Source organism: Perca fluviatilis, chromosome 6 (genome assembly GCF_010015445.1).
Source record: "Perca fluviatilis chromosome 6, GENO_Pfluv_1.0, whole genome shotgun sequence".
In the NCBI taxonomy this organism is placed as follows: Eukaryota; Metazoa; Chordata; class Actinopteri; order Perciformes; family Percidae; genus Perca; species Perca fluviatilis.
The window spans coordinates 18,029,388-18,054,043 of NC_053117.1; the positions used below are offsets into that span (position 1 = coordinate 18,029,388).

General features: G+C 40.1%; 1 protein-coding gene across 1 annotated transcript; it reads right to left on the reverse strand.

Moving 5' to 3' along the window:
• Positions 1-51: 51 nt before the first annotated feature.
• On the reverse strand, positions 52-21,070 carry serinc5 (serine incorporator 5). The gene is made up of 12 exons (XM_039803165.1): positions 20,862-21,070; positions 12,108-12,275; positions 7,237-7,415; positions 6,621-6,703; positions 6,200-6,293; positions 5,357-5,568; positions 4,986-5,078; positions 3,829-3,955; positions 3,246-3,315; positions 2,999-3,035; positions 2,391-2,535; positions 52-1,861 (listed from the first exon to the last, which is right to left on the reverse strand). The coding sequence occupies exons 1-12, from the start codon at positions 20,886-20,888 to the stop codon at positions 1,717-1,719; spliced, it is 1,380 nt and encodes a 459-aa protein (XP_039659099.1). The 5' UTR covers positions 20,889-21,070; the 3' UTR covers positions 52-1,716.
• Positions 21,071-24,656: the final 3,586 nt, after the last annotated feature.

Sequence of the window (24,656 nt, forward strand, 5' to 3'; positions counted from 1 at the left end):
CAGGTTCTATGTCGTTTGTTTTACATAAGATCAGTAAATAAAGACACCACATGGCATTCAATGGAGTTTTATTGAAATAGTGTGAACAATGAACTGCATGGCACCCACATCTTTATATTTCAAACACACTACTTGGTCCAAATAAGTGTCCCTGTATGTTATGGTAGTACACAGCCTTCACAGTGGGTCCTGCTATCTGATTTAGGATATTTTTATTTATTTTTTTAAATCAAAGCTGCAGAGCACCATTTATTTTCTACATTCATACCAATAGCTAAATGCAGAAATGTTTCCAAAAAAAATAAGTCACAATTTGCTTTCCACAGAATTCAAGCCAAAATGTACGTACATTTTAAGTTATTGTAAAACAAAAAAAGGACAATGATTTATTGATGAATGAGAAACAAATGACTTGCAGTTAACAATGCGCAATAAATTGTATTTTAATACAATACAACAGAAATCTGTTACACAGGTAACAAACAAGTGAAGGTCTTTGTGTGAATTTCCTTTTGGCAGTAAACCCAACATCCAGTGTTGAATAACTCTAATAAAAGCACTTATGCTACTTATTCTGACCACCATTATGAGCTGACACACGTAACAAAAGCCTTTATAACTGTACAGAAAACAGCTGATTCAAGTGTCTGTGTGTGCATGCAAATACATAATGTTCTCAGTTATATTATTCTCTGTAACTGACCAAACAATTGTGATACTGTAGTTTGTTGTTTTCTGACATCTACCTTTGGCAAACGTTTCTCATCTGTTTCACTGCAGCTCTTCCAGAGAGGCGGCACTCCACTAACGTCACTCTTACATAAGGCAGGTTGATTTGAGGAGCACTGCCCTGTACAACAACAACGATGACTGGAAATGTTGTACAGATGACAGGGATTTTCCTAAGAAAAAATCTGGCTCAAATGGAGCACTAACAATAATAAAATCTGAAACATCCTTGAAATCTAAGTGGAAACTTCACAACACTGGGTATAATATTGAAAAGACTTGTTCCTTTGCATAGAAAACTTCTACAAAAAGGGAGCGATTTAACAAAGCACAAACATATACAGCTTACATGTGAGCCTGAGAGATGAGTTTTTAAACAGAGTCGGGGACAAATCTACTTCAATTTACACCACAGTTCTTCATAAATGATTTCTGATTACTTAAGACATACTTAAATAAATACAATTTATCTTGTAATATCTCTAACCTGAAATACATTTGTCCCAAAACTTTGCTACAACTTTATGGTCCAACTGTACAGAACTGAAATGCCTGGCTGAGATTAAAAGTGAGAATCCAAGTAGGAAATACAAAATATGCTTTCAAATCTGAAATTATGAAGGAATCTATAGGGAACAAACTCTTATCATGTTTCACAATGTAACTCAACTCCCATGATTCTTTATGTACTCTCAAATCTGTAAGTAATACAAAACTCCATGAGTAAGTGGTAGTAAAAGATAACAAAATTACCATCAACGTATTAACAGCTTAACATTGTAAAACGAAGTAAAATAAACACTAGCATATACAAAACAAAAGGCAACAGATATTCCTCCATTCCAAACACTGAGGGTAGTGTAGGGTTGTGTTTCAAGGTAAAGTGGGAAGGGGGGGGGGGCTGGTCCCTTGGCTCAGCGTGCGAGCCTCTGCCTGGCCACATCCCAAGAATCAGAGTAGCCTGACTCTAGCGTAGTGGCGGGTGTCCTAGGCCTCAAAGCGCCTCGGGCAGACCATGGGAGCGAAAAGGGTCCACATGTAGAGGAACAGACAGACCCAGCAGGAAACCATCTTGATCCAGAACACTGACCAGCTCCCGTCCAACAGCTTCTCAATCTTATGGTTATCATAACTGCAGAAGTAAGCACACAGTGAGAGAACTGAGCAAATACACAGGACTCATCAGCAGTTAAATTGCTCTATTATGTACATCAGCTGGATGCTAACTTTTTGAGGAATGGCAGATAGCAGTAGGTTCTTTTTTTCCTCTGCAGCCAAAATAAAGGCTATAAGAGCGAGGAGAATGAACCAAAACAGTAAATCATGCAATGACATGTCAAAATCAGGATAGATTTCAATCACCATTATTTTAGCTATTTCATACCTGAAACAAAGTAAAATATTGACTCATCAAGTATTTTGTATCTGGCATCAAACACATCCTGCACATACGGATATATTTCTCTCAGTTGACTTCATCCTTTGATGGGATGATTCTCTATATACATTGCAAATGATGCACTGCCTCTGGCTATGAAATCAGTTTTCAAGTTGGTTATTAGTGAACAATGTGAGGTCTGCTTAGTTCAGTCTGATCCTCCACAGTAACTGGTGTACATAAGCATACCCAAGCATTGTACCACAAACAGAGCATCACTCACTGGAACCAGTTGGTGACGGTCATCATGACATAGAGGGATCCCAGGAAGAAGACAGAATGGAAGTAGGAGTAGCTGTAGATGGTTGCCTCTCTTTCATCATACACCACGTTCTGGCCTCCACCAGTATTCTCCTCATCATAATCATCTAAAAAAAATGCACATTAAATGATGCAAAGAGGACGCGGGTGAGGGACACTTAATGTGAAAATACATGCAATTATTGCTGCATTGTTGCATTATATGCAACTCCCAAATAGAATATGTGTATGCGTGGTGATATATTTCTAGTGGATATATCGGCCAACATATAACGGTGTTTACATATTTCCAGCAGGGGGCAATGTCAGCCTACCCCCAATTCCACCTTCATGCTGGTCCTGCTTCACTGTGTCATACTACCCTCCTAGTAACAGTGACATCATCTTTGTTTACTGACCAATACTTTCTCACCATCCTCAATCTGGCTGAGGAATAGCAATGAGCAAAGCCCCTCTGTGTGCAAACACTACGGCTGGGGACATACGCATACACACTGAACAGGGTGGAGAGAGGGGGAGGGGAAAAAAACAAGACATGACAGCGAGGGGAAATTATTTGACTTTCCTCACCTGTGTCATCTCCAAAACAGAAACAGCAGCGAGCTCTCTGCAGGATAAAGAAAAACATACATGTTACAACCAAACTGGAATAGACACACACATTATGTCTCTTGGGCCTAATTTGTTTAATTTGATAAGGATGTCTAATTGGGAGTGTCTGGTCAGTGTGGGTTTTAAGTCCTGTTAATCTGTTTAACCAGTTTGCATATTTAATTAACCCACACACCTAGTGACATCTGAAAATGTCTGCGTTTACCTCAGCCTCTGGCTCACTGTTCCTACACACTCTGAGCGCTGCAGAGCTTCGCCTGGTGGTGGACGTCAAGCTAGAGAGAGAGAGAGAGAGAGAGAGAGAGAGAGAGAGAGAGAGAGAGAGAGAGAGAGATATATATATATATATATAGAGGTAAATGAATTGCTGCAACAGTCTAATTCCCTCTCCTTCGGTGAACGACCACAAGAGAGACATGATGCCTCCACTTGATGGGAAACACATGTGAACAAACACAAAAAGCCATAGTTCTCATCTCTCACACCCTTAGCTGAGCCACAGCCAATCCATGCACTGCCTCTCCAGAGTCACAGCCAATCCAAACTACCCTGTCTCTGTCTCTACAGCCTGCCATGAAATACATTCATTTTATTCCACATTACTTAAAACAGAGCTGCTGTTAATGGGCTTGGATTGTAGCCTTTACATATTCTCTCAACTCTTTGAATTTAATGATAAATCACTAAAAATAGATATATTATAGGGAAACTTGGCTTGTATTTGTCTAGAAATTTAGATCAGGAAAAAGGAGAAGCAAGAGGTGTGTGTGCGTGTGTGTGTGTCTTACCAAGAGTAAAGAATGCAGCCAAACAGGATAACCGTCCCAAAAATGGTGACAATCTTCTTGTCGCTCTCCGTTCCAGCGTTTAAGGGAAACACGCACACGGTTGTGTTCACACCATTTCTTTCCACCACTAGTCAGAAAGAATGTGCAGACAGAGATGAATGAGGCCAAAGAAGGAGTAGAGGGAGTATTATAGGGAGTAGGGAGATTGCAAAAGATGCTGTGAATGTGTGTGTATTTTGGCACAGTGTTAGCAGTATCAAGAGCAGGAGGCGAAGGGAAAATGGAGACAACCTGATAGTACGACATACAGTAAGTACAAAAACACCAACAGCCTCACTAACAGTACAGTTAGTACTTGAGTGTTACTTAGGAGGCACGTGCTGATATTAAATATTTATGGTAAGATTATCTTCACAATAGTATCTCAGCATAGACTATTATCTTGACAGTGACTATGGAAATATGAGTGCTGTAGGGATGAAAAAAGTACCTCAGAGTCTACAGAGTAATTTGTTTTAAGAATTACAAATTTCTCTAAAGCTTTCAATTAAACATTTTATCTTTATCAGAGAGATTTTGATGCCTCTTCTGAGACAGGCCTCATATGTATTGCGTTTGGTTTATGTTTCTTACTCTTGAGTGTAACACAACATTTCACAGAACAGATGTGCAGAATTCCTCATCCATTATGATAAAATTGAACACTTGACTGTCAAATCTGTGTCCTCAACAGAAGGTAGAACAGAACAGAAATAACACTATAATAATAATAATAATAATAATAATAATAATAATAATAATAATAATAATAATAATAATAATAATAATAATAATACATTTTTGTTTTGGCTTCTGAGCAAGAGGTGTTCCCATATTCTTAAAGTGTCTGTTTTATTGTCTCAATTATTATTGGTTTACTATAATAAACTTTTGATTATGTTTCCATGTGACAGTGTGCAGCTGTGTGAATGCCAGCCTGGTAGATTTATTTATTAATCTTCCATACAGAGCGGTCATGTATTACATGGTGTTTGCTGCAGCATTAAGCATTAATTAGCCTAACCAATGACTCAGTATAAATAATACCTGTTGATCTAAGCTGATACGCAACCATGTCTGTGACTACTTTGTGGAGATGGGTGTCTGTTCATACTCACTCTCTTTTGGTTTGCTGGAGAAGGCTGAGAAGGTGAGGTACATGACGTACACACTGATGACTCCTGGCTGCAGCAGACCTGATGTGGGCTGCACTGCAGGGACACAAAGGTTAATAAAGGATGTAATTATCACTGGCTAAACTGACAGAGATTCCTGAGTTGGCGCAAATGTATTTTACAAAACAAGACTGTAAGTATTATAGAAACAGTCTTACTTATCGCTACTGTGCATGAGTTTCGAATGTGTTGCTATTTGTGAATTACTCTTTGTGACAAGCCAGGCAGCTTTCTACAAAAAGCATCTAAATGCAAATGCTTGTATTTTCATTTGTATTACACAGTCAAACGAGCTTATAAGTACAGGTCCTTACATTTCTGTATGCATGGGGAGATGGCCAACAGGGAGACGATGAAGCACAGGCTGCCGTTGATGCCCAGGAAGATCTTGTTAAGTAAACAGGCCTCGGGGTCGGTGTAGAACACACCCATGAACACCAAGGCTGCTACCGCACCACTGAACAGCATCAGAGTTACAAAGGCCAAAGCGGCGTACCACAGGCGATTATACTTCACTCCTGAATTCCTGCAGACAGAAAGAGAGAGGGAAGGAGAGACAGAAAAGCAGACAGCAGAAAGGAAAAAAACAAACACAACATGAACATGAGATCAAGTGACCGGGGGAAAACAAGCAAAGAAAGCGGACACAGGAGCGATTGGCCTAAAGAAAAAGTCAAAGAAAGAGGAAGTTATGTTTGGTGGTGAGTTATTTTCTGCACCCTGAGGAGATAATAAGACAGGTTTATGGGTGCTTAAGTGCTTTCACATGGTGTGGAAATTAAAGGTTTTATAAAAAATTGGTGACAAGTGCACATAGCAATACACATTCATTGGTTACCAAACCATTAAAAGTTTTTGAAACAATCCGCTGTGGTATGTGTGTGTCTGAATGGGAAGGGAAGGGGAAACTGAGTGCACGCTCCTAAACCATATGCATCCTGTGGATCTGCAGTGTCGGTCGGCCTGCTGCCAAACCTCCCCACCACCCACAAAAACACAAAGCTACATGAACCATGCACAGAAGAATACATCCCACCCTCTGAGTTTCTCAAGATCAAATAAAAAGCACTGCACTGCTCCTATTCACAGTGTGTTCATGCTTACGTAAGCGAGCTGGGACAAGAGAAAGGAGCACACAGAAGACAGGTTTCTCTCACCAGTTTGTGTTCCATCTGTGTGCAAACTCCACCAACATCATGAGCTGGATCAGCAGGAAAAAGAACCCGCCAGCTGCTCCTATGTAGCGCCACACTGTGGCATTGAACAGAAGAAAAGACAGGGAAATTGTTTTAGAGAGGAGAAGACCTAACAGCAGATATATGTGACCTGTTGCACACAGATTATACTCAAACTACAGAAAAGATGGCAGGGTCATTTTAGAAGATTGTGTGGAAGGCAGTGTATTTGAGTGAGCTTGGAAAATGATGCGGCTTATAAAAGAAAATTGCAATATTTGGTAATTCCTTTGTTTCCAACCTTTTGCTGCCATTGAGGTGGATATACTAATGATGTGAATATATGACAGAATATATTATGAATATCATCTTTAAAAAATAATTATAGCACTAGTCTCTTTACCTTCCAGAAAGGTTTCCTGACCCGGGATGAAGAAGGCACCAGCGCAGCACGCCACCAGCACAATAAACTTCAGCAACCAGAACCTGATATGTAAAGCACAACATTGAGGGTCGTACATTGAAAAATGGATACACAAAATGGAAATGAAATACAAAACAATGACTCCTGACAGAACAGCCTCAGCGTGGGAATTTTGATGGATAGTGTGAAAGAGAAATGCAAGAAATACAATGTGTCAATTCAGAACATATAGTATAAGGAATCCAAAAATACTCAGAAATAAATACTGCAGGATAAGATCTGGTGTTCAGGTGCCTATGTTTATGTTCAGGAAACTATTCAGAGATCACTTGTTATGTTGCAGGATAATGTTCTTTTACCATTTACACTCAGAGATACTTAACAGTCTTAACTATTGCCAGTGTTAATGAAAACCTGCTTGTGAGAAATAAACCTACCTGCAGTCAAAAGTTTGAATTTTGTTTGGCTTTTGCTTTGGTGTCAGCAGCCGAGCACTGCAATTTTAAGGTTCCAGCTAGATATAATAGATTAATGTAAATTATTTAATGGCTGACAGGGTGAAAGGTGGACAGAAAGAGGAACAAGGCCTTCTTACCCGTTATGCACAGCCGCCCTGCAGCCTGTGCTGTTGTTGACTCGTATGGTGAAGAAAGCGAAAAATAAGAAGAAGCAGGCCATGCCGAAGCACACCTTGTAGACGGCAGTGTAGCCAACCAGAGTTTTGCAGTTCTCCCCTGCATTCATCCTCTCACACAACTCACTGTAGAAGGGGATCTGATTGACAAAATCACAAACCCAAAACACAGATTAGATCATTATGGTGTTGACAACCCCCCACCTCTGCTCATGTTTGTCTAGTACGCCTCAGAGAAAAGGCCCAATGGCATCTATTCTGAGTGTCACACTTCTAAAGGAGCAGAAAGAGAGAACAGGCAGCAACAACAACCCCTCTTTCTCTCCATGAAGCCCTCTTTCATCCCTCGTTCTCTACAGGCTGTTAGAGGGGCCTTACAACTAACTGTCAGTGTACACAAACAAAAGACACAGATGAATAAATTAACCGCCTTTTGTCAGCAAGTCAGAGGGATTGGGAAGAGTGAAAAGCAGAGAGAGCACGAGCAAGAGAGAAAGACTGGGAGATCGGTCTTAAAATAAATTTCCCAAAATGTATTTCGACCAGTCAGAAAAGTTCTAAGGATTTTGCTGTGGCCTTCAACAGGAAATTGGAAGTGCTTCGGTGGCTCATTGCCAACAGAAGAGACGGCCTTTGAAATGATCACCACAGAATGGAGGCTCACATATCTGTTCCCTTCTCTGATGCACCCTTGGCTGTGTGAATCAAGTCAAATACATGAGCTGTTTTTCAAACAGCAGTCATTTTTTGAGAGAACTACAGATATTTACTTTTAGATAATAAATGGTTTGACTTGGCGTTACTAGTTATTGGCAGAGTATTTTGGTCCTTGAGGTTGTACACATGGGTGAGATGCCAGTGGATTGAGTTGTCATATCCTCAGTGTGTAGCACAGTCCAGAGCCAGATCACAACATAGAGTAAAAAGCCCATTTTGGAGCTTTTGTCTCATGTTGAGGACCTTTTTAGCATGTCCATGGTGTCGTGATTAAGAAAGACGGGGGGCGGCTGTTTCAGACAGCTGTAAATCGCTTGAAAAAAGACCAGCACTCTCATACGCACAATGGCTGCTCTCTTAGCCGGGACTTCCCACTGGGCTCAGTGTGTGACTGGCAGTGTGCGTGTGTGTATATATATATATATATATATATATATATATATATGTGTGTGTGTGTGTGTGTGTGTGTGTGTGTGTGTAACTCAGCAGGCTTTGCGTGGGGCTATCAGAGGCCATTTTGTGCCTGGATGGGTCTTTTACAGGGTTGTCCTCTCACAAGGAGGCAGACAGTTGGGAGTCGTTTTAATACCGTACAGTAGACATTGCTTGAAAGAGAAAAGAAATAGCAGCAGATGATTGGTAGAAAAATATCTCTGTCTTCAAATAGCTCTCTCAATTGAGGAAGCTTGCAGTCATTGCCATAGTTACAGAGTCAGCTGACGTTATTCTTCCTAGTCCAGTGAATGCTGATACAGCAACTGGATTGTACCTACTGTATGGTACCTTTCAAACAGGGACATCATTTCTCAAGCTCAGATATGATAAGATACTGTATGTGTATATATCCAAATCTTATCAAGTCTTATCTCATCTTATATTCAGCTATCAATATTAACTTAGATGAAAGAGTAGGCAGGATGAGAAAGGAGATGTATCACTACAGCCTGACTCCCTCGGATAACTATATTGTAGTAGTGGCCACAGAAAGAGTCAGTCTGATAATAATCAGCATTATGATGATTCAAAGAGGTAACGTGAGGAAAAAAAAAACTCATGAAAGCTGTGAAGAACAAAAAAGAGAGCAGAAGGCCTCTTGTGCATCTTCTCCCAACTTCAGAGGCTAGGTGGGTGATTAAAAACTAAAGGCTACCAGCCTGATCTCCTGCCTACTCACCTATGGCCTTACTGCTGTGAAGATACACATGGGATCTAAAGGTGAAATAGTGGGATGTCTACTTTGCCTGTAGCAATGTTATAAATCTAGCAATGACAAGTTAACACTGGTACATTCTCTGAAATGTTATTCTGTTTACACCACAGAGCTAAAGATAAAGGCTGGCTCACCTGACAATGTGACAAAATGTGTTTGTCAAATACGTTCTCTTCCCCTTTCAGTTCTGCTCCATATCAGCATGCGTTTATGCATACTGGTTTCAACTGTCTAATGACCCTCAGACCTCATTTTATGTACAGTTGCTAACTTCTGCGTAGTGAAGCCTGGGGAGAAAGTATATACGTAGCAGGAGGCCAAACGCTGTAAAAAGGTCCCAGTAATGTGTCACCCTTTAAGAACCCAAGAGGTCAGCAGGCATGTTGCTACCTACAAAACTGCACACATCGTGTGAAACTCGTGACGTGATCATCTGAGCAGGGGCCTGTTTCACAAAAGCAGAATATATAAATCCAGGATAACTGATAAATCGAGGCTTGACCTAGTCTAATCTGTGCATCCTGGCTTGGTGCGTTTCACAAAGGCCGAGCCAGGCTGAGGAGGAGCGACTAGGTCGAGCCAGGCTGAAGTAATTCAGATAGATGCGCGTCCACGGCTTTCCTCAAAAGACCGCGAGGTCGATCACAGATTTACTGATGCCAAAATGGAGACTACGCATTGTACATACTTTATACAGAGTGAGCAGCAGCTTCTTATGGAAGTATGATATCATGAAATACATTTGTATAAAAAGAAAAGAAACACGGCCGCTGTAATGAAACAGCGAGACAAGGCAGACGATTGCGGACCGACTGAATGCGTAATTGTAGCCTAAATATATACATTAACTGACAACTGCTCTGAATTGAAACCGTCATAATCATACCATTCAAGGATTAGGCTACTAATCATTTGCGCAAATTAACAGTTGTACTCTTTGCCTTAAAAGTAAGCAGAAGATAATGTTACTCAGGAAATTTAGAAAAAGATCAATTTTCTACAACGCTAGAATATGATGCGTAAATATCTCTTTCACTCTGTTTCTCCCTCTCTCTCTCATGGGCTAAAATATAAATGTCCTAAGTCATATTAACTTCCACTGCTCGCGTTTAATGCAAAGTGTACAACTGTTCGTTTTGCCAATGACAGTGACTTATTGAATGGTGTCAGTTAACAGCTGTAGTTCATAAATGGATATTTTTAGACTATCATTCAGTCTGTCCGCTATTGTCGCCACGCGTCGCGTTTTTTATGATAGAGAACGAGTTTCCTTCTCTACATATTATATGCCTTGCTCCCTGTATATATGGACATAGAAAATAAAGACACTAAAGAACTTGGACTCTAAAATCTAGAAACTATGAAGATAATTAAGTGATAAATTCCATGCACACTGTAAACATGAATGGAACAGAGTGATATTCATCAGTTATTTCCCCCCAAATATAAGGTCAAAAACCATTGAGGTGTCCTCTCCCTGTTGTCATGAATGCACAGTAGCCTACATCACTAGATAGTTACTGGTCCAGTGAACTAAGACTATAATTTGGGAGGACTGTACAATTAGGATATGTTCTTAAAATTGTACAATCCTCCCAAATTATAGTTGCAGTTTACTGGACAACACAAATTGTGTGCTAAGAATGCCAAATACAATGTACATGGAAGTGAAACAAACATGATACTTATTGTTAAAGAATAAAAAAAAAAAAAAAAAATCAACCAAAATAATTCAAGGTGCATTGGTCAACTATAGAAATGTACAGCATTGTATGTATTGCCCTTAGTAACAGACTTCATTTAAAACACATTTGAAATTTGATCAGCCTTTTCTAATTATCTCAACAACTGCCATAATATATTAATTAAACTTCTAACAACAATATGAACATCAGTCTTCATACAGCAATATAACAGTAATAATGTCACATGAATAATTATAAAAATAATGGTCACAACTTTAAATAATAACAATACTTAAATGAACAGCAATATGCACCTGTTGTATTTTAATCCAGGCTGATAACAATAGGGTAAAACCACTGCTGGGTGATCAGAAAAGGCTACAGGATTAAATAAATCCTGGCTGTTAGCCTGGTCAGGAGCAGGCTAGCTGTACAGAATAAATCTCCATGGTGATTTATGTGCCTCCGCTTTCGTGAAACCGAATCAAGGCTTAATTCATCCAGGATAACTGGGAAATCCCGGCTTAATCCCTTATCTTGGTTTTGTGAAACAGGCCCCAGATCTCATAATTGAATACCAGTTTATCATCACTAAATTTAGGAAGCACTTGGCTGTTAAAGTCTTTTAGGACTGAGAGTTTCAGAACCACTGCACTCCCTCTTCATTGCAAATGACGCTGTTATGGAGCATAGATGATAGGGCTGCTCGATTAGGGAAAAAAATATAATCTCAATTACTTGGTCAATATTGAAATCACGATAATTTAACACGATTACTCGCTGACTTCTGGAAAGATGTTGTAATTATTGGACTTAAAAAACAGTGGGGAAAGTTAAATAAATCAACAGTAAAAAAAAATTGAAATTTGCCTTAATACTTTCCCTATTTAAACTTTATTTTTTCAGTTTACTTGCAAAACGTAATGATCTAAATAATAGTTTTTCTTGATTATTCTGTTTTTGCGATCATTGGGAGCCGAAATCATAATCACGATTAAATTTCGATTAATTGCACAGCCCTAATAGATGATTTTTTTCTCTGTGCTGTTTTTTCCTCTCTACCTTCATACAATTAACACTTCCAATCATAGAAAATTCAAACTCTTCAATTACATACCCAAATAAACCTGTAATGTACAGTTTCAAAAAGCGTGTACATGTGTAAATGCTGTGGGAGAGTGATACTGTGCTGTGTGTGATTTATGTACTTATGTACTTACACGGCCTCTCAACTCCTCCTCCACAGTGGGGGACATCATGATGCAACAGACGACGGTGACCAGCAGGAAGTAGAAGGCGTACATGATGCGGGTCCCTGTGGACTGTTTGATCTTGGGGCAGCAGTTACAGCAGCACGAGCAGGCCGCTGAGCCGCAGCAGCAGGCCAGCTGCACAGAGAACAATGGAGAAAAGAGAGAGAGGTGGGAAACACATTACCATATCAGTTTCAGAATTGTCCACACTGTTATAAGCCATCTGATACAGATATAAGGAATTTACAAGGCACTCGGATAAGGGAGGACCAGGGTTTGTGTGTGCATGTTGCAGCCACATCTGTCAGCTACAGGAAGGGAAAAATCCCCCAGGATCACCAAAATATGTTTGATTGAAGAAGTTAAACATACACTAATTGCAACAAAAGGCTTGTAAGAGTAAAATGAATAAGAACAAGAGCAGTGGACAAAAGATAAGAACAGAAAAAAAAGAATTTACGTCCTCTCTATTGTCAATTCAGTTAAGGCACACTAAGAAGAAGAAGAAGAAGAAAAGAAGGGAGGAACCTCAGAGGAGCAACAGGGGAGGGATTTTTCTTTCAGGATGGACAGGCATGCAATGTACACATATGGACAGAAATAGCAGTAGTAAATGACTACAGTTGGTAAAACCTTTGAAGCCCAAACCAACAAACTACAGGCACTTTAAGGCTGTGTCTATCATCTCCTTTTCATGAAACATACTTCTATCAATTCAAGGTTAAAAGTTCAATGTTACAGTATCTAAAGACATAGCGACTGTAGCAAGTAATGCTATGACCCTATAATTTAAAAAAAAAACATTATAGTAAAAGGTGCATGCCTGATTAAACACTTAAAGTAAAGCATCTAAGGTATTCTTTTTTTTTTTTCAAACATTGTTCAAAAGGTTGCAGCAATTGTGGCAAAAATGTTATGCGCAGCAGTATCTGGTGCCTTCTGGTACATGTTCATCTTTCAAGACCTTCGGCTTTCACAATCCTGGAACAGCTAATACTGCAGGTAATAATAATGCCAGAAGACAATTATGGCAATTTACTGGACAAGTGGAAACTCATAAAAGAAGACATCTGCCTGACTGTCTCTTTGCTCATTCATGGTTTCTATCAGGAGGGACAAATCCCACCCTCTCGTCCTCCACAGTGGCAGCTCGGACTCGATGTAGACAGCGAAGTCTTGTCTGAAAACACACACTCGCTTATACAGAGAGGCCTTCTCCATTTCTTCTGAAAGGCCCTCATACAAGGGGACGGTCTCATAAATACAGGCCCTGTGTTCTATTTAGGAAAGAGGAGGCTCTATAATTATACAGTATAGCGTCTTTCTGTAGCCGCCCCACCCTGCTTTTATAAGCCTCCTATTCCTCAGCCTGCAGAACACACACTGCTGTGGTGAGAGGTGAACTTCTGTTGTGGTCTACAATCGAGGTGTGGCTGTAAGGCTACATTGGTGCTGCACTGCTTGAGGGCTTACACACACCATTTTCCTTTGAATGTTCTCCCCTTATGGGATGCAACACATACTTTGCTAGTGATAAGGATAAAGGAAAGGTGCTGTGGGTTACATGCCAAGGCTGGTCTGTACATGGTTGAGTCTTTTTGAGCTCCAGTGAACCTCGTCTCTTGGTATTTCTGCCATTATGGCATTAGGTGAGAGGTAGGTGTTGTAGAGGAATTCTGTCTACTACTTCAGATTATTTCATAAAAGTCAAAATCAACGTCTCTGTGAATACAAATTTATTTTATTGTGTACGCAAGAGAAAGACTCTTACAGCAAAATTAGCACGTTGTGAGTTGTTCAAAAAATATCACCCTCAATAACCGATTCTAACAGTCTGTGCTTTGCTATCTATCCAGCTCAAGGTGAAAAAATGATAAGTATTATTACAAGTATCTGTTCCTAGGCTTCTCGGAACAAACACATTCACTTTCTCATAATACTTTCCTTAAGGAAAGGAATCTCAGTAAAATCTGCAATTCATGTTGCACATATCTTTTTGCACATGCCATCTTTGTTGTATAAATTGTTCTGTTGTACATGTTTTTTTTATATTTCAAGAACAGTACTGAAGGAGGCAAACAAGCATTTCACTGCACAATGTAGACATATACTAAGTATGTGACAAATAAAAACCTTGAAATCTTAAACTGTTACGTCATCATTTAACTAAAAGGGAGAACCAACTGGGGTATGCCACAAACAAATTATGCCCCTTGAAGCTCAAATTATTTAATGTTTTTAAGATTTTGGGGCATTTTTTGCCTTTATTAAATAGCATACAGTCATGACAGACATGAACAGAGGGTAAAGACACACGGGGAATGACATGCAACAAAGGTCCCAGGCCACACTTAAAGGGGGACATTGCAATTACATTGTCAGAGTCATACAACAAAGTCCACTAAGACGTCCCACCTTGTAGCTCAAATGTTTATTCTCCAGACCTGTAATGCATCCTAGCAAGATCAGTTCAATTTGCCTTTCAGTCATAACATTAATCTTAGCCCTTGTCTGCGAGTGTGTCTTAAGCCAGGGCCTGTAATCTGGCCAGAGTGTACTGATGTAGTAAAGCCAGTGTGCAACATTGTCTGATGTGTTGCGTTCCGCTCCAGATGCCAGTAATGTGCGTTATGCTGCAGACACGTGGATCCACACAGGCACATGGTCAGGATCAAGCCACTTCTCTGCCCACATGGCTCTGTCTCCCTGCACTCTCTGTCCAGAAGTTTCCCTGCCAGTCTTTTCTAGATCGACTTAATTGTTTTTCGCCTGGAGCTGAAGAATGGTCACCAATAGCCTTGCCTTTTTCATACGAGCTTTGTGGTATCGGTTTGCTAGTTCTCTAAACAGATTCCCATGTGAAAACAAACTCAATTATGTTTCCACCCAGTTCTCTCCAAGAGCGGAGAAAAATCAATGCTGTCTGTTGCTCTTGATACAGAAGGTAGAAATGAATGAAATCAAGAACAAAACACTCACTGCACCTTTTGGATCAGAAATGAACAGTGTGAGCACCATGATAGCATTGTAAGTAAGGAATCCATCCTTCATTTGAAGATCTGGGTTCAAGGACTTGCGATAGTATGTGTCAGTGAAACCCTCCCAACTCCAGTAGTTTATTCAAGCATGAGTAGGAATAGGTCAACATCCAAATACAAGGTTTACATGTTTTTTTTTTTTTTAAATAGGCCAAATCATACATTTGCCCTCCTCGTGCTATCTGGTTATGGGTTGTGAGCAACAAACACAAAGACGTCTTTTATGCCAGATCAAACAAAGAATAATGCTGTTTTATTCTCAATCAGGATTCAAGAATGGTGTGTCAATATCCACTTGTGGAAGTGGGCAATTAGCTCATTCACGTGCACACAATTTACCAATGCTTGAAATACCACAGATGAGTGTATGATGAAAATTCAGCCTCTGAGGCTACATGTCCATATTTCTGCTTTTATGCATACACAGACGTCTAACTTTGAATCCAAACCCAGTTTATATATGTGGCCCCTGGCCTCCATTTGAATACACACAGCTTAACAGGATAAGCCGTTTCTTTTGTCTCTGCAGCACCCACATGTCTTTCTCAATGGGCAATTAATTAAACACAACCGACTGAAAGTAAGAAGAAAAAAAAAACAGGATGATTTAAGACGTGAGGGTCTTTAGACTTCATTAGTTAGGGGGTGTTTCACCAGCGGACTGCACACAGTGAGGGGGCCAACAGCAAAATGCAGCAGAACTGATGGAGGGAGGGGGAGCCAGGAGAGGGGGATGTCTCTCCAGGAATTCAACCATACACAGATACAAAAAGAGTATCCATGGTAACCAACGCTGACCTTACCCACTTAATAGGCCATCCACCCCCCTCATCCACTGCCCGCCTGACCCACCAGCATGTCGACAGGTGGTTGGCGTGTCTGCAGCGTACACCCCTACTTCAATATCGACCCCCCACTAGCTTGTCATATTGCTCTAGCCATAGAGGCCCAAAGATCATCAATACATGCTACAGCAAACATGGCATTTTAGCCACTTGCTAGGTATACCCTGGTCTAGCTTTACCAGACTTCAAATGAGCCAAGACTCTCACTGAAGGCACCAAGCCTCACTACCCTGTGATTGCGGGACTCTCGAGAGACAAAGACTCGTCTCTTTCTCACTCAGCCTGAAGCTCTGTTTCACTCTCTCCATCTCATTTCCTCCGTCCTCCCCCACCCGGTTACTCGGAGGCTTAGTGTTGTCTTCTCTCGTGCTTCTTCCTCTTTGCCCTTTCTTTGTTATCTTCAGCTGCCCTTTACCCCAAATCGCCCTCCCCCTGTTCTAGGGTCAGGAGAAAGACGATGTTGCTCAAAGCACACACACACACACACACACACACAGGAATCAGCTTTACGTAGAGAGGATGGACAGGGCACATTACTGAGAAAACCCCCAGGAAATGAACCCAAATGACATTCAAAATGAAGCGAAGTGTTTGCAGAGACAGAGTTAGTCTGTATGACCATGGATTGTTCAAGAAGGACTGTGACCTAGTAGACCTACAGCTGGATGCTTAATCAACTACTGTGATAAAGTCCTACATGTAGACCACATCTGTGAGTTGTTTATCATAGCATTGATGATAATTACCACGTTTTTCCCCCCTGCTCCATTATCTTCCACCCTATTATCCTCAACCCAGCAGTGATGAAAAGAATTGCAGTATTTAACAAACAGGAAATGGCAAGGGTAGCCTAAATCAGACACACAGGACTCAGCACACAACCACGCAGACACAACTGCTTATGCAATACAAACAGACCAGTCGCAAAACTAGGTCACTCACTATATATCACAGAGCCAGTTAAGAGTTTTCTCCTTGAACAAATCAACCAGCCAAGCAGATGCGTCAACAATGCATCCACAGGTTGGGAATTGAGGCTATCTGACAAAATCTGGATGGAATAACTATATAAAAAAAGTACTATCAGTTGTACATGTGGAATTTGTGATTGGAGTTTTTGGCACCAAACCACAGAAACAATCGGTTCCTGATGTGGCTGACACAGATTTCCCCTCCCAAGATTTGAACAGAGGGAAAAACTTACATCAGCTGATTTGAGATGTTGATATGATGTTGATCAGTAATGACAAAGAAGCACATTTTCAGTGGGAATATATGGCAGCACAGACAAATAGAAACATGACTCACAACTGAGATAACCACTGTCAAAACAATTTGACTGGAAGAATGTGGGATAAGTATTACTTAAGGATTATAAACCTCAGGTTGATTTTAAACATCAGTGTGGCTGTTCATTCATTCATCTTTATTCCCTGTCCTACTTAACTTTAGTACATTCTGCCTTACATAGGTAGACTATGCTGTATGCTGGCTGCTTTAAAGCTGAGGGAACTCCTTTTTAGTTAGAGCTTAGTGATGGTGGCCAGTGGATAAAGCTGACCACAATGAATCATGACAGACCAACGGTTCAGACGAAACTGTAGACACTAGACACACCCTCTTATGTCAACTTACAACAATGCATAGGGTTGAACGGGTGAGGAGAAACCAGCAGAATGAAAAAAAGAGGGAAATGTGAAACAAAAAAACATTGAAACAATAAGACACAAGCAGAATCGTTCTCACACAAATGTTAGGTTGGCCCAAGCTCCAGACCGGACCGAGACCTACTCCATTTCCCCTTATGTTGTGACTGACAGCTCTACTATTGTCCATATAGCTAGGCAGCTGTATACACACAGCAAAAATGTATCACTGCTCTGTTTCCTACACAAAGGGAGGGCTTCTTTGTTTCTCTCTTGGCAAATACAGCCCCTAGCTACAACCAACAGAGAGAAACTTAAGTCCAATAGGCAGAAAATAAAAGAAACTAAACTTTGGTACAGTGAAGGGCTGAAAAACAGGGCAGCAATGAAACAATTCTGTGCAGACAAAAGAGTCAGTCACAAAAATAACCAAAGGAAACAAGAACAAGAAAACAATAACGGGAAGACAGTCAAAATATAAGGCAATATCAGATCAACAGGCACTGGCCTGTTTCACTTCCCAGTGTATTGTTTACTAGTGTGATGCTTTCTTTACGCAGAGTTGCACACAACACCGATGTGCTTTATAGCCACAGCCTTACTGTAGGCTCAACTGATACTAATGGCACCATGCAAAGAGTTGGCTGGAATTTCACACTGTTACATCAGCGCCTTCATCCCTTGCACAAAAATACTAAATTACAGAGACAAGACCTGGGAAGCTCTGAAAAGTAGGAGGTTTCTTAAGACATTATCGCTGCTGTATGACAGTTTAGAGGGAGACAAAAGAGATGAAAGATTGCCAATGGTATCCCTGTGGGAAAACAACCTCCTGCTGCTGCTGACCACAGCAAAATTCCTGAGGGGAAGCTGTAAATAGCAGACATGTCTCACATGGACACAGTTGGCCAGTAATTCTAATCGTATGACTGACCCAGAAATTTATGTTGGTGGGGACTGCTGCAGATGTTTGGTGGCCGTACTCACTAAGGCTATAGTTTTACAAGTAAAGTGATTTTACAGCTCATCAACACCTGTTTTTAGGATCCCCTGTTGCCGTGACTTCAGCAACAAGCAGTCAAACCGCCATCTGATGTGACTGATGTGTGTTTGTGGGAGTGTTGCTGGTGAACATTTAGAGATAGTTTTAACAACATTTACTGGTATGGGAATCACATTCCAGTCAGCTGGCATTCTTAAGAATTGCGGAAATCTTTTTACAGGAAATACAACGTTACACTTAACCTGCGTCAATCATGGAATGAATATTCCAAACCACAACCAATAATTAACGATACTGCCTACCAATCCCCATTTATGAAATGCTTTTGGTTATTTTGCACTACCTTGATATAGGAAAGACAGCCAAAAATGTTTAGTAAATAATGCACCGTGTACTAAAAAAAAAAAAGAGTTGTGCAACGTGAAAACACTCTTTTTGCTTGCACATTCCCAGAGACCAGGGTGCTAGTTCAGTGCTAGATGTCTTCCTGAAAGGATACATTGCTTTCTGGACCACAGTCTCTAGTGTCCTCTCGGTCCTCTAGACTCATGTAGCCTGCCAAAGTTGCCGGTTGCCATCGCTGTGCTGCTTGAAACACCCACATGGTTCCTGTCCTGTCCCACACTCGTATCCAATGCTTGCAGCACTTTGAACAAAACTCAACATTGAGCTAAAGCCTACCCCCTATTCCATCACAATATGGCATACATCCCTGATCCCACTGAGTGAGCTGCTCCCACACCATGCCTTCTCCTCTCTCCAAGTTTAACCCAAACAACGCCCACCCTCCATTTATTTTCACCTCCGAGCCAGAGGAAATTAACAGACCACACATCAATTTGGGCTACTCTAAACCTCAAGAGGGGCACATTATATGCACATTCAAAAGAAGCTAATTACAAGTTTAGACATTCATAAAGATGGCGACAAAACTAAATGGGGTGTCTGTGACAGGGATTAGCACACCACTCCAGCACAGCAACACAAAACTGTTTTTATTGTTTGCCATTCATTTTCTCTTAATCCCTCCCTGTTTCCATCATCCTGTCTTTGAAAGAACAGGAAATAGAAGTGAGCTCCTCATAGATGAGGGATGTGTCTGTGTAATTAAATTCTTGACCAGACCAGCTCAGCAGTGGTAACCCTGTGGTCAAAAACAATCTGTTGGATGAAAAAAAGACACTCAGCACTAAAGAAAGTCCTCTCTAACTTGACATATAAACTACTAGCTGCCTGTCTTATAAAGTAATTTTCATGTAATTCTGTGACTTCATATTACTTACAGCCCTCAAATAATTCAGGTACACAAACAATATAATAATCACCAATCATTTTCATTACTGACAATTTTTTTTATTAATTAATTAATCTTTTAATGTAAGAAATGTCAGAAAATCCAACAGTCCTAAAACCAAATATATTCAATTTAATATCATGGAGGACAAAGAAAACCAAAGATTTGTAATTGAGAACTTTTCAATCCATACATGATTAATCAACTAACTGTTTCAGCTCTAAAAAAGTACTTTAGTAGAATTATAATATAACTTATTGTCTATAACAAATTCAGAAAAACAAAAGATGAAACCATGACGTTTCTATTGGGTAGGCTATGTGTGACTGGTAGAAGAAGTAACGTTACTAGCTGGAAAATCGGATTGGACTGAAGTTTTTTGTCAGCTGGGGAGGCAAGTTGTTCTTCAATGGTTGAAAAAAAAAAATACAACCGTGCATTACTCAAAAGTAAGAACAACAATGAGATTCATTTCTCACTACCTAGTTATGAAGAAAACACACGTCGGAGATTTGTAAACCCACAATGTGTCACTGTTTCCATCAAACACATCTTTAAAGACGTCATGATAGCAGGTAGCCTACTGTACGTTGGCTACTCGTGCTGTGGCTGATGTTTTAGCTCGTCTCTCTTTGTCTCCTAGCGGCTATTATGGTGACAAATGTGTAATATTTTCATATTGTTAATGAGTTACGGTGGTTGACAGGGAATCACCACGACATACAACAACCGCTGACTCGCGTTAGCTGACGGTACACATATTGACACAAACAGTAAACATGACTGAAGCTGACGTTACACCTAGCATAACGCTTCACTGTAACGTTTCACTGTATCGTTTACATCCGTTGAACAACAACAACAAAAGAAACCCAGCAGTAGTATTGTTCCTCACCTGCGAGACACAACACGGAGTACACATTTTGCGAGGAGCCAATACATAAAATCCGTTTAAGAATAAGACGAGCTCGCTGCTTTCTCAATCGCTTTCTTCTTCTTCCTCCTCCACATGAAATCACCACCACCACAAGGGGAACAACGCGCCTGTCCTCCTCAAACTGCTCAGTCCTTCCACCCTGCGTGCCTGGCTGCTGCCGCCGCTGTCACCCCTCCCTGTCTCTCCTCCTTCTCCCTGTCTCTCCTCCCACTGCACATCACCAACAATAAAGCCCAACAAAAAGCTGTACTGCCTCTAGGCCATTAAGTCTAATTCTTAAAAAAATTAAAAATTAAATAATATAGGCTATAATCTATGACATACTATAACATTATAGTATTTCATTACAGATCAAAGCCTCTCACAAAGCCAGATGTCACAAAGTAATTGCAATCACTGCTGAGATCCTTAAATACATCACAGGACCATCAAGGAATATTAAGGGAATGTAAAACCCTTTTATTTTACTCTATTTTACACTATTATTAGAACAGTTAAAGAAAAAATATATACAGTTGCCTAGAGTGATCTGGAACTATAATAATAATAATAATAATGCCCCACATAATGTTAATTTCTTGACACCTATTGATAATAGGCGGTACATTTCTTATGACCTTCAAGTCTACATGAGTTGTGTCATTAAAGTCATCCACTCCTTTTGTGGAGCAGTTGTATTTTTTTGTTGTTGCAATGAAATAAAATAATTACAACAGCTGTAATAACCACCAGTATCAAAGGTAATTGGTAATGTAACAGCCTGATGTTATTCTGTCATATTCCCAAGCAGTTTACGTCTGTTTGGCATTATGTTATGGTATTTGGTCATTAACATAAAAGTGCCCAGCCCATATGGAAAACACCGGAAAATACTGTTGTGGTGGAACATTTGTCAGACATAACTTCTTACATGAACATATCTTCTGTCCCAGGTTCTTCAAATGAAATCTGCCACAAAAAAAGTACCCTGCGTAAAACACAGCTCAGTTGTTTTTGTATAATCATTCAGAAATTAACATTTTACCTAAAAGTGTAGTCCCTAATGAAATTATGACCAACAAAGTGTTCTTTATCTTCAATCTTACCCAAATCATATAAAGTCTTCAGGGAGACCTTTAAACCTAGCTAATGGTGTACCTTAACTGTACAGTAAGTGTGCACATCTTTGACTTTTGGTTAATTTCGGTTTTAAATAAGGCTCTGCACTGTAGTATTCGTGCCAAGGTCTTAATCATCCCACTGCAGATAATCTCACATGCTTATTTAGCTGATTATGACTTTGCCACAAACCCTGTGCTCATTTATCTATAAATTGCAGGAACATCTGTCTGTGTGTGTGTGTAAATGTAAATGGACTGTTTTTATATAGTGCTTTTCTAGCGCTTTAACATAGTACAGGAACCATTCACCATTCACACACATTCATACACTGTGGCCGAGGCTGCCGTACAAGGTGCCACCTGCTCATCAGATAAACATTCACACACATTTACACTCCGATGGCGCAGCATCGGGGGCAACTCGGGGTTCAGTGTCTTGCCCAAGGACACTTCGGCATGGAACCACCAACCTTCCGATTGGCAGGCGACCTCTCTACCACTTAGCCACAGCCGCCCGTGTGTGTGTGTTATGCGCATATCTCTCGAAGCGTTAGTCCGATGGATTTCAAACTTGACAGGTGTTTTGCTACGGGCACGAGTAAGTGCGGTGCCAAGTTGGACGTTGTTTGGATTAGAAATGCAAAAGGTATCGTATCGGTAAAAGAAGCACACATTGGCTTTTGCCGCTCTAGCCGCTGGCTATGGCAAGCACTTTTAACATTTAAAAGCTAAGTTTGACTATCCGGAATTAACATTGTAGATATCAACAACGTCTTTCTGACTAGTCGTAATTACATTTTGGATAGTTGGAATTGTCATTCAAGATATCTGTAACGTAATTGTGACTAGTCAAAATGACAGTTAGAGATATCTGTAATTCAGTTTTGACTAGGGAAAACTGAATTACAGATATCTGCAATGACATCATTGGAAACGACATTCAACTCATCACACATATTAAATGACAATTGCGGATATCTGTAATTCAGTTTTGACTAGACAGAATGAAAGTTAAAGATATCTCAAACGTCATTGTGACTAGTGCAAATTATTGTGCATGACATTGCTCTATTTTAGATATCAATCAGTGCTAATTACAAGTTAACAGTTAACAGGTGCTCCGCCTATGCGGGCCTAATTTGCATACAGATATCTGCAATGTCATTTTTCCTAGTCAAAACTCAAATTCAAGATATCTGTAATTACATTTTGACTAGGCAGAAATAAAGTTACAGATATCTCAAATTTCAGATATCTCTAATCAAAATTAATTTCAAGATTTCTATAACTTGATAATATCTACAATTAAATTATGACTATCCTTAACTGCAGTTTGAGATATCTACAACTCCATTTTGACTAGTCATAATTCCAGTTACACATATCTACAACGTCATTTCCCCTAGTCAAAACTTAATTTAAGATATCTCAAAATGAACATGTAGATATTTTGAATTGAGGTGAATTAAAGATATCTTGAACTGGAGTTATGACTAGTCGGAATCTAATTGTAGATATCTCAAACAGGAATTACAGATATCTACAATTCAGTTGCAGATATCCATAATTCACATAGTGGATATCCACAACTGAATTGTAGATATCTGTAATGATAAACCCCATACAAATGAACGTCAAAAGTGACGTAATTTGTCCTAGGAAGAATATCTTTGTGGATATCTGAAATGACAATTATGGATAGGAAGAATGTAGTTGCAGATATCTGAAATGTTCTTTTTGACTAGGCAAAACTGAATTACAGATATCTGCAACACATATCCAGTCTAGCTGTTAAATGTTAAAAAGGCTTGCCATAGATGGCCACTCCCCCTCTCACACTGCTCCCTGACTGAGCTCAGCGCAGGACCAGAGACAGAGAGGGTTGAAGAAAGCAGCAGAGCTTTGGCAGTTAAAATGTGAAATACGCCTCAGACCCATAAGAATTTACAAAGTAGCACTACTTTGTTTACCACATTTGACTCTTTTCCTGCTTCCAATGTTAGCTACATGATTGCTGGATATACCAAACTTTCTTCACTTTCCTGGAGCAGGAACATCACGACTGTTGTGTGGAATAAGGTTGGCGAAAAAAAGGCCCTACGCTTTTCAGTGTCTATTTTTTCGCTAAGAGGAAACTCAACAAAAAGCCATTTGCCAACTCTAAATATCAAACAAAAGCCAGACACTGTATAGTATTAAGTTGCTGTGAGCTGTAGCCTACATTCACCACTTCTAACCAGAGGCAGAACATAACATAATCTCAGAGATTATTCCTTCACAGCGCTGTGCAATGTGAGAAAATCTCAGAGCTAAACTGGGCAGACACAGCACTTTTCATCAGACTCACCCCGGGTCAATGAAGTATAATGCTAACTAATAACATTACCGTCGCCAAAATACCCCCACGAATCAAATCCCCTACTTCACTGTTAACTGTCAAGCCACTAAACCAGCATGGAAATTAACACCTCTGCTGAAATGTTAAATTCATTAACGATCATATGACACAAGACCCTCTCTCTCTCTCACACTCACACTCACACACACACACACACACACACACACACACACAGTCCGGTTCTGGTGGTTGATTAAGCAGATATGTGCTGATTAGTTCTCATAACGGGCCGGGTGGGTAGCGCACCGCCATGAG